The 13786-nt window shown below is 53.3% G+C and overlaps 1 protein-coding gene across 1 annotated transcript; it reads left to right on the top strand.

Moving 5' to 3' along the window:
- The first annotated feature begins 3354 nt into the window (after positions 1 to 3354).
- Positions 3355 to 8325, top strand: DLX5 (distal-less homeobox 5). Its single transcript, XM_088150249.1, has 3 exons — positions 3355 to 3997; positions 5893 to 6077; positions 7586 to 8325. The coding sequence occupies exons 1-3, from the start codon at positions 3634 to 3636 to the stop codon at positions 7910 to 7912; spliced, it is 876 nt and encodes a 291-aa protein (XP_088006375.1). The 5' UTR covers positions 3355 to 3633; the 3' UTR covers positions 7913 to 8325.
- Positions 8326 to 13786: the final 5461 nt, after the last annotated feature.

Raw genomic sequence — 13786 nt, 5'->3', positions numbered from 1 at the left:
GGGCAAAGCAGCCTTCTTTGAAAGCAAGGCACGCTGGAACCTCTTGAGCTCTGGCCCCCACAGTGATTGGGACCCGGCTGCATCCAAGCGATTCAGAGACGTCGTAGCCGGTCCTTGGGGACAGTAAGGGAAATGCCCCAGGTGGCTTAGAAAGAGCGACTGGACTGAAGCTGCAGAGACCAGGAGTTCAAGCGCACACATCAGAGGTCTGTTTAAAGCAGATTTCCCCAACTTGGTGCCCTCCAGATGGGTTGGGACAAGAAATCCCCAGATGCCCATTCAGTAAGTCCCCTCCCACGTTGGAGGGCACCACGTTGGAGAAGCTTGAGTGAGAATATCGGGGGCAGGCCAAGGGAGTGTTCCTGTGCAGTTGTGCTCTGGACTTCAGTTGCCTGGCTGGCTTCTGTCCCTTCCTGTCTTGTGTTGGTCGGTGCGAATTCCCTTCGCCAGGATTTATGATATTCGCGGTTTCCCCAGCCTCTCATCTGTCCCATCCCACCTTCCGCTCTGACTAAATGGGTGCAAAGTGGACATTTCAATAAACTTCGCTGTCATAAAGAGGACTGACCGTCAATTGGTGGGTGGGTGCCTGTGCGTTTGGTAAAGTGATTTTCCATTTATTTAGATCAAGTGATTCCTATAATTAAACGATTAGGGATTTGCTTAATGTGATTTTATAAGGGCTGTGGCCATTTCCAAAGCAAACAAGGCGCTCGAGTCTCCTGCACACGCAGCAGACTCGCAAAAGTGCAGTTACAGGGTCTTCGCAGAGCAAACAGTCCTAAATCTGGAGAATAAACAGCTTGCAAAAGAATCTGTCGCTCCAGGCCACTGAAAACAGCGCCGGATTTGTTTGCCTGATGTTGAGTTTAAAAAAAAAAAAAAACCCATTAATTTATACCACCTTCATTTCCATCTCCTTCCTCAGCCCTCTTCCAGGAGATCCCTCAGTAACTATACAAGGTATCTGAAGCAATTTCTGAATCGCTGTCCAAACCTGGTGCCCTCCCCACCACAGATGATGAAGAACATCTACCATGAGCAGAAAATTATGGCTGCAATGGGGAAGTGGCAGTCCTAAAGATGTGGCTGAATGAAGCTCCCACCAGCTTTAGCCAGGAGGGTCAGTAGTGGATGCTGAGAATTGTGTTCAGTACACAGTCCCAGCCCTAGTTCTTCAGTAATTATGGGTCCCATGGTAGATTTTTGGTTAGACAATCTCATAGTAGGTAGGAAGTTTCAGACAGCCTTTTGTGCTTCTTTAGAGGTTGTTCCCTCAACTGCAAAGGGCCTCCACTGATCATGCCTAGGATCACAATATAAGTGGGCCTTATATTGAAAATAGTAATATTGAAAAAATCCAGCTGTTGAAGGCCAACACATCTGGAGAATATGAGGTTGGGGAAGGCTGCTGGCTGTAAAGAGGGTTATGGGAGTTGTAGTCCAACATACATGGTGGGGTAGACTGGAGAAAACTGTCTTGGAGAAGAAGAGGAATGTAAAGGATGAAGCTGGTGAGGTGGGTACCAGCAGTGTTCAGCCCAGACAGAACGGAGAAGAGAAGTCGGCATACCTTTGGCTGCAGCAAAGCCTTGAAGGGAATGGCAAAGGACCATTGACTAGGAGACAGGGAGGAAAATGCTTAAGACTGAAACCCAGGGTGTTGATGGTGGCCAACTGTTGTAGGCAGATCTCCTATGGATGGGTGTTTCTGTCTTGCCTGCAATAAAGCAACTAATCTGGGAAGCTACTTCTGTTACTGAATGCAGGGCTGAATTTCTGGAGAGTAAATGTTTTTTGCCATGCCTGGTGAAGACTGGCAAGGAGGAGAAGGAAGAGGAGGAGGCAGAGAACCTCCTTGGGGTATACAAATTCAGGTTCTCACCCTGCATACTTGAAGAACAGCCCACTTCCAGGACTCTGGGCTAGATGGACCTCTCCTGAGCATGCCAGGGACTGCCTTCACAAGACTTGCAGAACCACAAATAATTGGGCCATATCTTAAATTAATCTCCCATGTAGATAGGGTTTAAAGTGCCCTGAGGGAGTCCCCTCCCTCATACATGCATTAAATAAGTCCTGGTTACTACTTTACAGCAAGTATGAGTCAGTTTCCTCTACTTGATTCAGGAATAAATCTAACATTAAAATAAAGAGCCCTGCTGGCACCAACATTCAGCTCAAGATGAACAACTGGCTAAAAAAAATGACTGTTATTTGGAGGGGCCGAAAGTTTCACCACGCTACGTGATTCTCTAACAGAAGCCCACCCGCGCCTTTCCTCGTGGTCACCCCGCATTGAGATGGGAAGGTTATGACCCCAGCTGACCTCAGCAAGCCAAGGCTGGCGATTCTGGGGATGGGTCTATCTTTACACCAGAGTCACTGATGTCCCTCCTCGGAGGAGACACCTTCTGAAAGGAATAGCACCATTGGACTCTTACAAGCTGATTTGATAAAAGCCTCTGAAGATCCACAGCTTCCAGGAAATAGGTGCAGGAGCACACCAGAAAGTAGAAGATATCCCGTGCCAACTAGATTTTTCCTCCTATTGACTCCAAAATAAGACACAAATACAGCATTATACTATGGCATCCATTAAGAATATGGTCATCGCCTTTGAAATGAAACTTTAGTTCATTTCACAGAAATTTCCCTGCCTTTAAAAATAATGGGAATAAACTTGGGAATACATTATTGAAATCCGGAGAAATTGCCCCAAAGACTCCCTTGTTACAATATTCCTGCACTGAGCCATTTCAGCCTTGATCTGTTACCCTCACGATTAGCCCCATTTTGTGGATAGGAAAACTGATGATGAGCATCAGAGGCTTGTCCAATGTCATGCCTGTAGGAAAGAAAATCTTATTTCAGTTGTGACCCCTTTCTACCTCCAGCCCGCATATCCTGCTATGTGTTTGTGCAGTTTGCATCTCTCTCCCTCCTTCCTTCCCTCCCTCCCTCTTTCAAGACCCATTAATTTCACATTTGCCAAGAATCACCCAAGGGAAGGGTGAAGGCTTCCGCTCGCGTTCTGAGAATTGACGTGCACCTCGTCCATTCCCCTTTCTTGGACCTGAGGCTGCACAACGATATGGAAGGACGCGGGCCAAGCGTTCACACGTGGGGAGCGGGAGAGAGAAGCCCTTAGCCCCCAGGGCACTGTTTTCCTTGTCTGTGAATTGCACAAACTTGACGGTTTTAAACGCCATTCCTGCCCCTCCCCGCCGATGGGCTACAGGGCGCAGAACCCCGAGATAATGGTGACGTTCGAATGCCCTCCCCTCCGTTTTTTAAGGGAGCGTGAATGGAACTTTCAAAGAAAGCCAGCCAGCAGAGCGCTTTGTTGTGCTAAACTAGTTGGACGAGTTAGGGTGTCGCTGCTCCTGATTGCTCTGGCCAATGGAACCCGATCCACCCCGCTGTGCGTAAGAGCGCAATTAAGGATTTAACCAAGCCTCTACGCTCCCTGCTAGCAGTCTGCCAGAGCTATAACCAGCCCCAGAGAGCTCCCAGCCGCCGCCGCCGCCTCCCTCCCTCCCTCCCTCCCTCGCTCCCCCCGCCATGGCTGCCTAGAAGACCCAGCCGCCCGCCCGCCCGCCCGCCGCTTGCCTGCTTGCCTGCCAACCAGCTATGACAGGGGTCTTTGACAGAAGAGTGCCCACCATCCGATCTAGCGATTTCCAGGGCCCCTTTCCGAGCAGCGCGGCGGCCGCCACCATGCACCACCCGCCCCAGGAGTCGCCCACTTTACCCGAGTCCTCGGCGACGGACCCTGACTTCTACAGCTCGCCGGGAGGCGCCCCGCACGGCTACGCTTCGCCTTCCTCGGCGTCTTACGGCAAAGCGCTCCATCCTTACCAGTACCCCTATCAGGGCATGAACGGAACCGCCGCCAACTACCCCGCCAAAGCCTACGCCGACTACGGCTACGCCGGCCCCTACCACCAGTACGGCGGAGCTTACACGAGGGCGCCCAGCGCGGCCAGTCAGCCAGGTGAGAGGCGCCGCCGCCGGCAGGGGACGGGGGGCGGGCGAGCGGTGCTTGGAGAGGACGAGGGGCGCGCCCGAGGAGCTGGAGCGGCAGGTAGGGGACGCGCCGCTCCTCTCGGGCCGTCGGGGGTCGGCAGGGAGCCTTCGGGGCTTGGGAGGGAACCGTCTTCCAGCCCTGCCCTGTGGCTTGCTCCCGCCCGAGGATCCGAGGCTGGGGGAGTGAAGAAGGGGGAGGGGGGTTGAGAGAAAGAAGCTTTCTTCGTCGTCCCCCAAGTCCGGACTGAAGGCAGCGAATTCGGAAAACGGAAAGCGGGGGATCAAAGGATTCCCACCTCCTCGTAGGGCTGCAGCATTAACCAAAAAAAAAATAGGGCTGTAAATGTAAAGAGTTGGGCTATTCGGGAGAGAATGACCCGATTTCTACCTTCCTCCCCCACATTTTATACACAATTTTTATCGCAAAGGGACTGGAAAACCTCCTAAATTTCTGCAGGAAGACGGGCCGAGTTTGAGGAGAGAAAGCGAACAGGGGGAGATTCTCATTTAATCTTTTTTTTCCTTCTTCCCCGCCTCCCTCCTGTGGGAGGAGGGGGAAGGGAGGGAAGGTCTGCTGAATAGCGCTAATATGAACTTCCAAATTCGGATGAGGGTTTGCTCCCACACACGGAGAAGCGCGGTTGAAACGGTTTCCTTGTGGTTCCTCGGGAAGCAGACTCAAGGAAAATGAAGCGCTTCTCCTGGAGGCAGTTCGGTCTCCCTCCTCTCCACCCCCACCCCACCCCACCCCGCGGCCCAATCTTTGGGAAACCGCGGCGTTGCCTTCTGCGAATCGAAGGCGGGGGAACTTTTGCGGCCGCTTGCAGACCTTCGCCTCGCCTTCCCTGTACTTTACGCGGAACCTGTGCATATCTATGTGTCTCTCCGTGTGTGCGTGTAAGTGTGTGTGTGTGTGTGTGTGTGTTATACAAACACACACATACACATACACACATATACAGAAAGAGAGAGAAAGACACCGATACAGACACGCACACACATTTTCCCCCTTCTCCGTCCACCACCCTGGTACTTCTGACTGTATATTTCTTGGGCTGGCCGTCGCTCTCATCAAAATAGAGGAAAACTGCCAGTGGCGCGTTAAGTCTTCGTAAAAGAAACCAGACGCAACCGCGCCTCTCCTCTCCCCCTACCCCACCCCCGGCCGATCGGCGGCGAGATTATTCTGTATAATCGACTCTCTGTCTGGGCCGGATTTGGCTACTTTCGGCTCAGATGGAGGGAAACGCTTTTTTTTTTCCACTTGTGGTGGGGGCTTTGAACTCTGCAGACCTCAGAAGTTCTGATCTCCGGTCAGGGTTGAATTCATGAAGCTCCCAGTCAAACGGGGAGAGGGAGAAAGAGGGCGAGGTGGGGAGGAAGCAGGATCTGGAATTGAGAATGCTGCAAACTTTGTTGATGCCGTGTACTCAAAAGGCTGCTTTAAGACGACATCTTAAACGACCACCTCTTCTTCCAGCCCCATGCGGACACGCACATCCCTGCCCCTAGCTTCCTGCGCTCTTCCTTCACTAAAACGCTCAGCCAAATAAACACCATCCCTGGAGATCTCTCTTTCGGCAGAGGAGACGCTGCTTAAATGTGCTCTCTCCCCCGCCGGCATGCAATTGGCCCGTCGGTTTCCACCACCCTCCCGATCTTCCAGGGTCCCTGCAGGCCAAACGCTTCGCGTTTGCCTGTAAACTTGGCTAGAGCCAAGTCCGGGTCAGCGGGAGAACTGCTGGCCCATCCGCCAGATTCGGGGGAGGGGGAGGGGGCGTGGTGCCTAGTGTTCATCTCCTCCTCCTCCTCTGCTTCCTAAGCCTGTTTTTTCCTCCCCTTCCCTGCACCCCGACTGTTTAGAAAAAGAGGTGGCTGAGCCAGAGGTGCGGATGGTGAACGGCAAGCCAAAGAAAGTGCGAAAGCCAAGGACTATTTACTCCAGTTTTCAACTGGCGGCGTTACAACGGAGGTTCCAGAAAACCCAGTACTTGGCTCTGCCCGAGAGAGCCGAGCTGGCCGCCTCTTTAGGCCTGACGCAGACTCAGGTAAGGACCGGCGGCCGGCCCTGGGCCTCCCTCTTCCCTCGCGGCGGGCGAAACGCCCCCAGGAACCCCGAATTTGGAGTGGTCCTCGTTTCGTTGCGGTGCTGCTGAGGAGCTCGTGGGGTGCTTCTGTAGGCCGGAGGGCACGAGAGAAGGCAGGGGAGGGAGTGCGAGCGCGCGGACGTGTGTGGGGTGTTCGTTCGTTTCATCTTCCCCCGCCCCCGCCCGAGCATTTCTCCTGCGAGATTGCTGGTGAATCCAGCTTCCGCGCCAAATGGGCGCCTGATTCCACCGTCGGCGGCATCAGCTACATCTCTCCGGGGGCGGGGAAGAGGATCTCAGGGCGAATTCAGAAAACTCTGCCTCGCCGAGTGGAAATTAATCGGGCTTCACTTCGTGCGCAGGGCGCTCCGATTCGATCTCCAGGTGCTTTGTTTACACCCCGCCGCATTCGAGGGGTGTGCTGTTCAAAAGCCCCCGAGCTTTTCGGCCTTCTCGGACAAAAGAGGGGAGGGGTAAAGTGGGAGGATCTTCTGCCTGATCAGCTCAAGGGAGGTGGGGGACGGCTTGTCAGAGAGCTACGGCGGACCGTGGAGGTTTGGATCACAAAACGGGTTATACGTGCATCAGGTGTCAGCTCCGTTTTGTTAGGAACGGTGTTCACCAGGCGCCCCCTTTTCGTTTATTTTTTTCCCCCTTTCTGTTTTCCTCCCCTACCCTCCATGTTTTCAAAACTATTTGGGGCAACTGCTCAAGGGTTTAAAAGTCAGCCCCATGTCCAGAGACGCGGGAAAAGGAACGACACTCTATATTGTATCACATTTTTAATGTTATCATCCCTTTAAGGCGATTCGTTTTTCTTTTACATTTCACATTTTCCGTGTTTGTATTTGGAATAAAGTGTGTTTACTGACATTCTCGCCTCTGATGCTTTGGCCCAATGCGGTGGCTGTTTTCGCCTGACCAGGGTCTCGATTCTGCCCAACAGAGACAGGTTCGAGCAGGAAGAGAGGTTGAAGCCTTAGCCCCGCTGGGAAGGATAATTGGCCTTCGGCGTTCTTAAAAGAGGCCTTTCGTGCGGTACCTGTGTTAGGATCACTCGCAATTGGCCTTGAAAGCTACTTGACTTAAGCCCACTCACGGCACTCTTCATACCCGCAAAATCTCTTTGCTGACGTTCGTGCAAATCTGTGTGGAATTGTTCCCCGACTAGCCCCCACATTCCTACTCATTTCCACTTTCTCGGAAATAAGCGCATTGCCAGTGGCCGGGCAAAGCTCAGGCCACTTGGAGCCGAGGTTGAGATCCTAAGCCGGCTGGATAGAGAGGGCGGCTGGCCATCTTCTGCAGGCGTCCTTGGGCGGCGTCCCACCAGTTAAGTCCCGGTCGGGGGAGGAGGCTTCCCGGGGAAAGGTCCGCCTGCCTGGTGCTTCCTTTGCATTTGTGCTAGTACGTTCGGATCAATCCCACCCCTCCTCCCTGACTTCTGACGCCTCTTTTTCTTCCTCAAGGTGAAAATCTGGTTCCAGAACAAAAGGTCCAAGATCAAGAAGATTATGAAAAATGGAGAGATGCCCCCGGAACACAGTCCCAGTGCCAGCGACCCGATGGCTTGTAACTCTCCACAGTCCCCCGCCGTGTGGGAACCGCAGGGCACGGCCAGATCTCTCAGCCACCATCCTCATGCTCACGGGACAACCTCCAACCCATCGCCCGCATCCACTTACCTGGAGAACTCCTCTTCCTGGTATTCCGGCGCAAACGCTCTGAACGGCCACCTGCAGTCTCACGGCTCCCTCCAGCACTCCTTAGTGTTGGCTTCCGGGACAATCTACTAGAACAGGCGATCCTTTTTTAAACCTTCGTTCCTTCCTCTCTTGTTTTGGACTTGATTGCTTTTGTTCATGAAGGGAAATAATAATAATAATTAATAATAATAATAATAATTAATAATATGGGGGACTCTTCTCTTTAAGGAAACTATAACAGGATGAAATGTGTAAAGCTTGTGCATGTAATTTATTGCATTTCAAAGGAAACTTCCCCCCCATGCTTTCCTTACGTTGTCTTTTATTTCTGAAGACGGACTTTGGATTTGCGTTTGTTCTCATCAGCCTGGACACTTTCAAAGGTGCCTTGAAATCTTATGACCTCAACTTTTTTCAAGAGACTTTTTTTCAATGTCATTTTAACCCTGTACATACGTGTAGATAGAGGAATTAAACTGTATATTCTGAATAAATAAAATTATTTCCACCGTGAAGACAAAAACAGGAGAGAGAGAGAGAGATATAAAAGGACAGGTTACCAATTTTTCCCCCTTTCACTTATCGAAATGAAGTAGAGGAGGGTCCTGACTCTTAATAACTGCTCACTCCTTCCTTCCTTCCTTCCTTCCTTCCTTCCTTCCTTCCTTCCTTCCTTCCTTCCTTCCTTCCTTCCTTCCTTCCCTCTTTTTCTCCTTTGTGATCCATCCTTTGTTTCGAGTGCAGCCCCCAAGGCCAGGCCAGTTATTCAGAAGCAGCCCTTATTTCTTCCTAAGCCTAAATTCGGAGCAGTCCTGTCTCGTCCAGGTTCCTTTTGGGGTGAGACCCGATTCTCCCGCCCGCCGTAGGGAGGCTCCGAGACTCCGAAAACCTGGGATCTCTACCGGGGTCTTCGAACCTGCCAGAACGTCTCGTAGGTTTGGAGGTGGGGGACTAAAGCAGTGACCTCAGTCTGCTCTGCCGAACGAGAGCAGCAAAGGCGAAACGGTTCCCAGGGAAAAACGGCCTGAAAAAGACGAGAGGGAGGGTTGCAGTTGGTGGAGTCTGTCCCTGAGTAAGAACGCGGTATTTTCACCTGGGTTTCTGCTTCCTCGTGTTCTCTTGAATTTTCGGGAAGAAGCCAGAAATAGTAGGCGGGCACCGCAACACGGTGCATTTCCTTCCAAAGGAGCTCCGAAACTGGGCAGTGGCCGACCGAGGCGAGGGCACGGACCCTCTGCGCCTCCGGGCTGGAAACAAAGGCGATCTGCGAACGAGGCCGGCTTTGAACGTGTCTTCGTCCCCTTTGCCTCCCCTTCTCCGCGCCACCAGTTCCGAAATTAAATCCTGAACAAACCCCAGAAGGCGATCGGATTCTGGGCAGGTAGCTGGCGAGGGAGGGGTGTGTGTCCCGCCTTTTGCACCTCCCAAGCCAAGCGTGGCCACGGCGGGGCAAGTGAACGGCAGAGGGGTCGAGGTAGGCGCCTGGCGCGGTTTCTTCTTGCTTTGTGCATCACCCCCCCCCCCTTTTGCGTCTCCCTATCCAGCACCCACCTCCATAACAAGGCATCCTTTCGAAATCTCTCTCATCCATGCGGCAGGGGGTAAGCTTTAGATAGCAGCGGGCAGCTTGAGCTTAGGAGTTGTTTTTATTTTGGAAAGAAAATTAGAACATTAAGAAACCTTGTAAAAATTACATCCTGTCATCCGAGGAGTTCAGCAAGAGATGTTCCAGGACTTGGAGACAAAACCTCAGAAAGGTTTTGCTTTCCTGGTGCCCGTGTGCCTGGGGGCATGACACAAAAGGGCGGGTGTCCCCTCTTTTAATCCTGATCCCCTTCCACAAAACATTGTTCAGGTGCTCATCCTGGCAGTCTTTTTACAGCTCACCCCACCCCACCCCCATTCTTTGCCCTCAGACAATGCTGCACTGTTGACTCTGCTGAGGGCCAAGGCAGCGAGCGATGCCGAGGGGCAGATAGGAGCTGTAGCCCCGCGGATGTTGGGGATGATGGGAATTGTGCTCCACTGCCATCTGGAGGTGATTCAACCTATCTTCTACAGCTTTAGATTGGTTAAGCATCAGGGGTTGTGCATGTTACTAAAACCACTCGATTTTGGCCTATCGCTTGCCATCAAGGTGACCTTTGGAAGGGCTTGCACCTCTTCCTTCCTTCCTTCCTTCCTTCCTTCCTTCCTTCCTTCCTTCCTTCCTTCCTTCCTTCCTTCCTTCCTTCCTTCCTTCCTTCCTTCCTTCCTTCCTTCCTTCCTTCCTTCCTTCTGGTAGAAAAATCCTGTTAGAAGTATATTCTCCTCTGGCTGTCTTTGCTCAATAGATCTTTTTAGGTTGTGAGATAATCTTGGGGATGCAGGGGTGTTTATAAACATGTGCATAGCGGTGTACCGTTTTGATAGCTTAAGACGATTCCCCCACCCGCCCCCTTGTGCGTATCTGAGTCGGCCTGGGCCCTCTTTCCTTTGAGGTTTGCTCCGCTTTTGTCCGGCGTTGTTTTAGTGCCCGAGGCTAAGGAGCGGCTCCTGCAGAGGGACCTCTTGCCCTTTATTGTCGGCCGTCCCAGCTTCATCGCCTCTTTCCCCGGGATTTTATTTTCGCCCCGCCTTCCCCCCTCTCCTTGGAAAAAGGCGCTAGCCCTTAGGATCTCTCTCTGTTCTTTGGGACGGGAGCGAGGGCCTCGTCCTTCCTAACGGCCCAGCCTTCGTCCCGGCACCCGCATGTGTGCGCGTGGGCAGTTATGGCTGGAGAAGAGCGCTCCCTCCAGGGGCCGCGAGGGAGACCAGACTTTGGCCGGGGGGGGGGGGGGGGGCAGGAGACCAGGAATAGGAATGACTCCACCAAGCTCCTTCTCTAACAAAGATATATATAATCAACTGCGCTTTTCAACTCCATTCTTAAAAGGCAGTTCCTCCCCTTCTAAGCGATGATGGGGCAGCCGCAGGGGGCGGGCGGGCGGAGAACCGGGAGAAGAGCATTCCTGTGGGTGCCGAATGGCTCCAGGGCTGCGCCGCAAGGGCTGCCGAGAGAGACCCAGACCGGAGAGAGCGAGAGCCCGCAACCTCCGCCGGCCTTGATCTGGGGCCGGAGCTCCACCCAGGAAATCCCCCCCATCCGCCCCCCAGACACCCACAGGCACATCCACCCAGCAGCTCGTCGCGCGCGCTCCCGGGACGAGGCAGCCGAGGTCACGCGCTCTCCCGACGCGGCACGAGCCGTCGGCAGCCGGGAAAGTTCTCCGTCGGGTCCGCTCGCAGCGTTGCCCGGGAACGTCGGGGCTGTAGCCTGGCGCCTTCGGCGGGCGCGGGAACAGAACGGGCTGCCTTCCTCTTTCTCGGCGCTCGCCTCGCCCTTCGTGGGACTCTCTCTGGCTTCCTTGGCACATCTGCTTCGGATGGCCCGCAGCTCCTAGGCTACTCTACTCTGCCTTGGCGTTTGCAGACCCTTTGCCTTCCCTCCTTCGCCGCCGAGGAGCGCCCTGCAACCTTCCCGTTTCGCTGAAACCCCACTTCGAAGACCTTTTAACTATGGGAAAGGGAGCAAAGCGTTTCACCCCCACCCCCAAACATACTAGAAAAACACAGGCCGTTGCAACGGTTTTTAGGCAGATGGGGAACAAAGGCGCCCCACGCATATGCCTGAGTGGAATCGGCCAACCAGTCCGAGCTCACCCTCGGCGGCGGTTTCCACCAGAATGTGGCCTCCCTCTTGCATCAGAGTTCTGCAAAGTTAGAATGGGTTAGCTTTCCCCATCTAACTATGAGTGCTGGACGGCAACTCCCATCGTTCCCAGCCATCGTGGCCATGTCGGCTGCGGGCGATGAGGGCTGTAGTTCCATCCAGCTGGAGGCCGCCCGTTTCGGGTTTATTTCACCTGTTTGAAATAAAACAGCCATCAAAGCCCACGAATCTTAGGCCCACACCCAGGCAGGGCAACTGTCGAGAAGTGGGCAGGTTTTACCACTTCAGAAAAGGCCCGGCAAAGGTGCAGGACCCCCTTCCTCCAGGCAGCTGAGCCGGCGTTAATTCGGTTATTTGCTTCGTGGGTCAACCCCGAGGATGGAGGCGTGGGCGTGTGCGCACATGGGTGTGCACACGCTGGGAAGCTGATGGCGCAGTAGCAGGCACAGGAGTCATCTTCCTCATCTTCTTCCTCCTCCTTCTCATAGTAATATCGCCTGGCCGAGCTTAATATTAATATAATCGTCTGGCAGAACTATCCTTCTGTCCTTGTGGGGCTCGGTCCTCGCCCCAGACCGACTTTTATGAGCAAATAAACGCCAGCCGTGAAGACCTTCAACCAAAGGAAAACACACCTCCACGAGCCCGGAGCTTTTACGCCTTCTCCGGGCAGGAGGGAGCTCCGTTTGGCCGAAGTCAATGTTCGCGCTCTGCCAGATGGTCCGCAGCGTTTTTTGGGAAACTCTTCATTGGCTTAAACCTGACCGAAGGGCAGCAAAAGGTGGGAAGGAGAAGCGACGGTGAAGGGATCCGAAGACACCCCCCCGCCCCGCCCCCCCTTCCAGCTGTGCTTTGCCGGCGTTCCATTCAGGGCCACCGCGCCCTTCCTGGGCGCCCTTCGGCAGCTCAGGGAGCTCGTCTCTGCACCGCCGCTGCGGCCAGAATCCCTGCGGGCCTTCCCTGGGCGTGCGCCTGGGTCCCCACTCCTGCCGCTGACACGCTCTTCCTTTTTCCTCCAGGTCTGAGCTAGGAGGGCAGCTCCAAGGGAAGGGGTGTCCTCAAGGAAGGCAGGAAGCAGGGACCCCATTCGGAGCCGAATTTTGGAGCCCACCAGCAACAAAGAGACCCAAGGATCCTCCCGTCCTTCGAGAGGATCCACTACTCCTGGTTCAATGGCGGCCACTAAAGCCCCACACGAAGTTGGAAAGGGGAGGGGGGGGCGGTTGTGTTGGAAGTGAGAAAATTGCTTGATCCCAGTGCAGATTCCTAAATCTCAGGCCTTGGCTCAGCATTGCACATCAGTTTCACTTATAGACGATTCATGCCTGCACCTAATTTAGGCTCAAGTAAAGCTGACATTGCCACCCGCCTACATTGGTTAGATAATTTCTCTGGGTCTCATTCTCTCTGGCTCCCCCGTAGGACTGACCCTCGCAGTTTTAGACAACAGCCCTAAGGACCTGATCTGGTAATTTTTTCTTCCTAGCAACCTGCTTAGTCAAAAGGAAGGCGATGTTCTGCCCTTAATGTTCTTTCTTAAATGTCCTCATTGTTATGCCCTTGATTTCACGGGAGCCGTTTGCAAGTCTAAGTGGATCAGGTTCGCGGTGTTGCGTGTGAAAATGTGCAAGTATGCAAACAACGTGGTGGTTAGATCAAGTACCTCCTTTTGATGGTTGGGAATAGCCTTTGCATTCCGCATTTATTCATTACCCCAGACAATAGAAGAGAACTCTAATCTTCAGCAGGCTGCTTTGTTTAATTAATTGCAATTAAGACCTTGCCCGAATAATTGTCCGTTGGGCTCCCGAGGGCTGGTCCAATGAGAGAATGTGCAGGAGGAAAACGGGTCTTTGGAACGTGGAGATAGAATCTCAAGGACATTCTTTCTAAGGATAATAACACCGCCAAGGCGAACAATAGATACCACTGTTCAAATGCATGCATTTGCTTTAAATAAAACCGAATCCCTGGATTATCACGGTCTAATCCTAAACAGTACTAGCGGGTCAGACTGCGATCCGCTTAGGTATGGAAATAAAGCCCCTTCCCTTCCTGAAAGTATGGTTTATAGGTGCACCTGGAGAATGCAAGGACGGTTGGCCAAGAACCATTGGGATCTATGGCAGTCTACGGTAATCGGAATCTCGCATTTGGGAAGGGCCAAGCAGCGGTGAGAAAGGGGGTCCTTTGCTTTCCTGTCTTCAGTGGGCGCTTCCCTGAGGTATCTGACTGTCCGCGTTTGGAGGCAGGATGCTGGACTCTGATCCAGC

This window comes from Python bivittatus, unplaced genomic scaffold, assembly GCF_059951505.1.
Source record: "Python bivittatus isolate LINGU-HERP-01145 unplaced genomic scaffold, Pbiv_v1 ctg000610_np1212, whole genome shotgun sequence".
NCBI classification, from domain to species: Eukaryota; Metazoa; Chordata; class Lepidosauria; order Squamata; family Pythonidae; genus Python; species Python bivittatus.
The sequence above is the reverse complement of the archived record's forward strand: the minus strand, read 5'-3'. Positions and strand labels throughout refer to the sequence as shown.

What these genes read in the sequence shown, in the direction of transcription:
- DLX5 (XM_088150249.1), top strand. Translation starts at nt 3,634, where the DNA reads ATGACAGGGGTCTTTGACAGAAGAGTGCCCACCATCCGATCTAGCGAT. An exon ending in CAGCGCGGCCAGTCAGCCAG is followed by an intron (nt 3,998 to 5,892) that starts GTGAGAGGCGCC and finishes CCGACTGTTTAG; the next exon opens with AAAAAGAGGTGGCTGAGCCA. An exon ending in TAGGCCTGACGCAGACTCAG is followed by an intron (nt 6,078 to 7,585) that starts GTAAGGACCGGC and finishes TTCTTCCTCAAG; the next exon opens with GTGAAAATCTGGTTCCAGAA.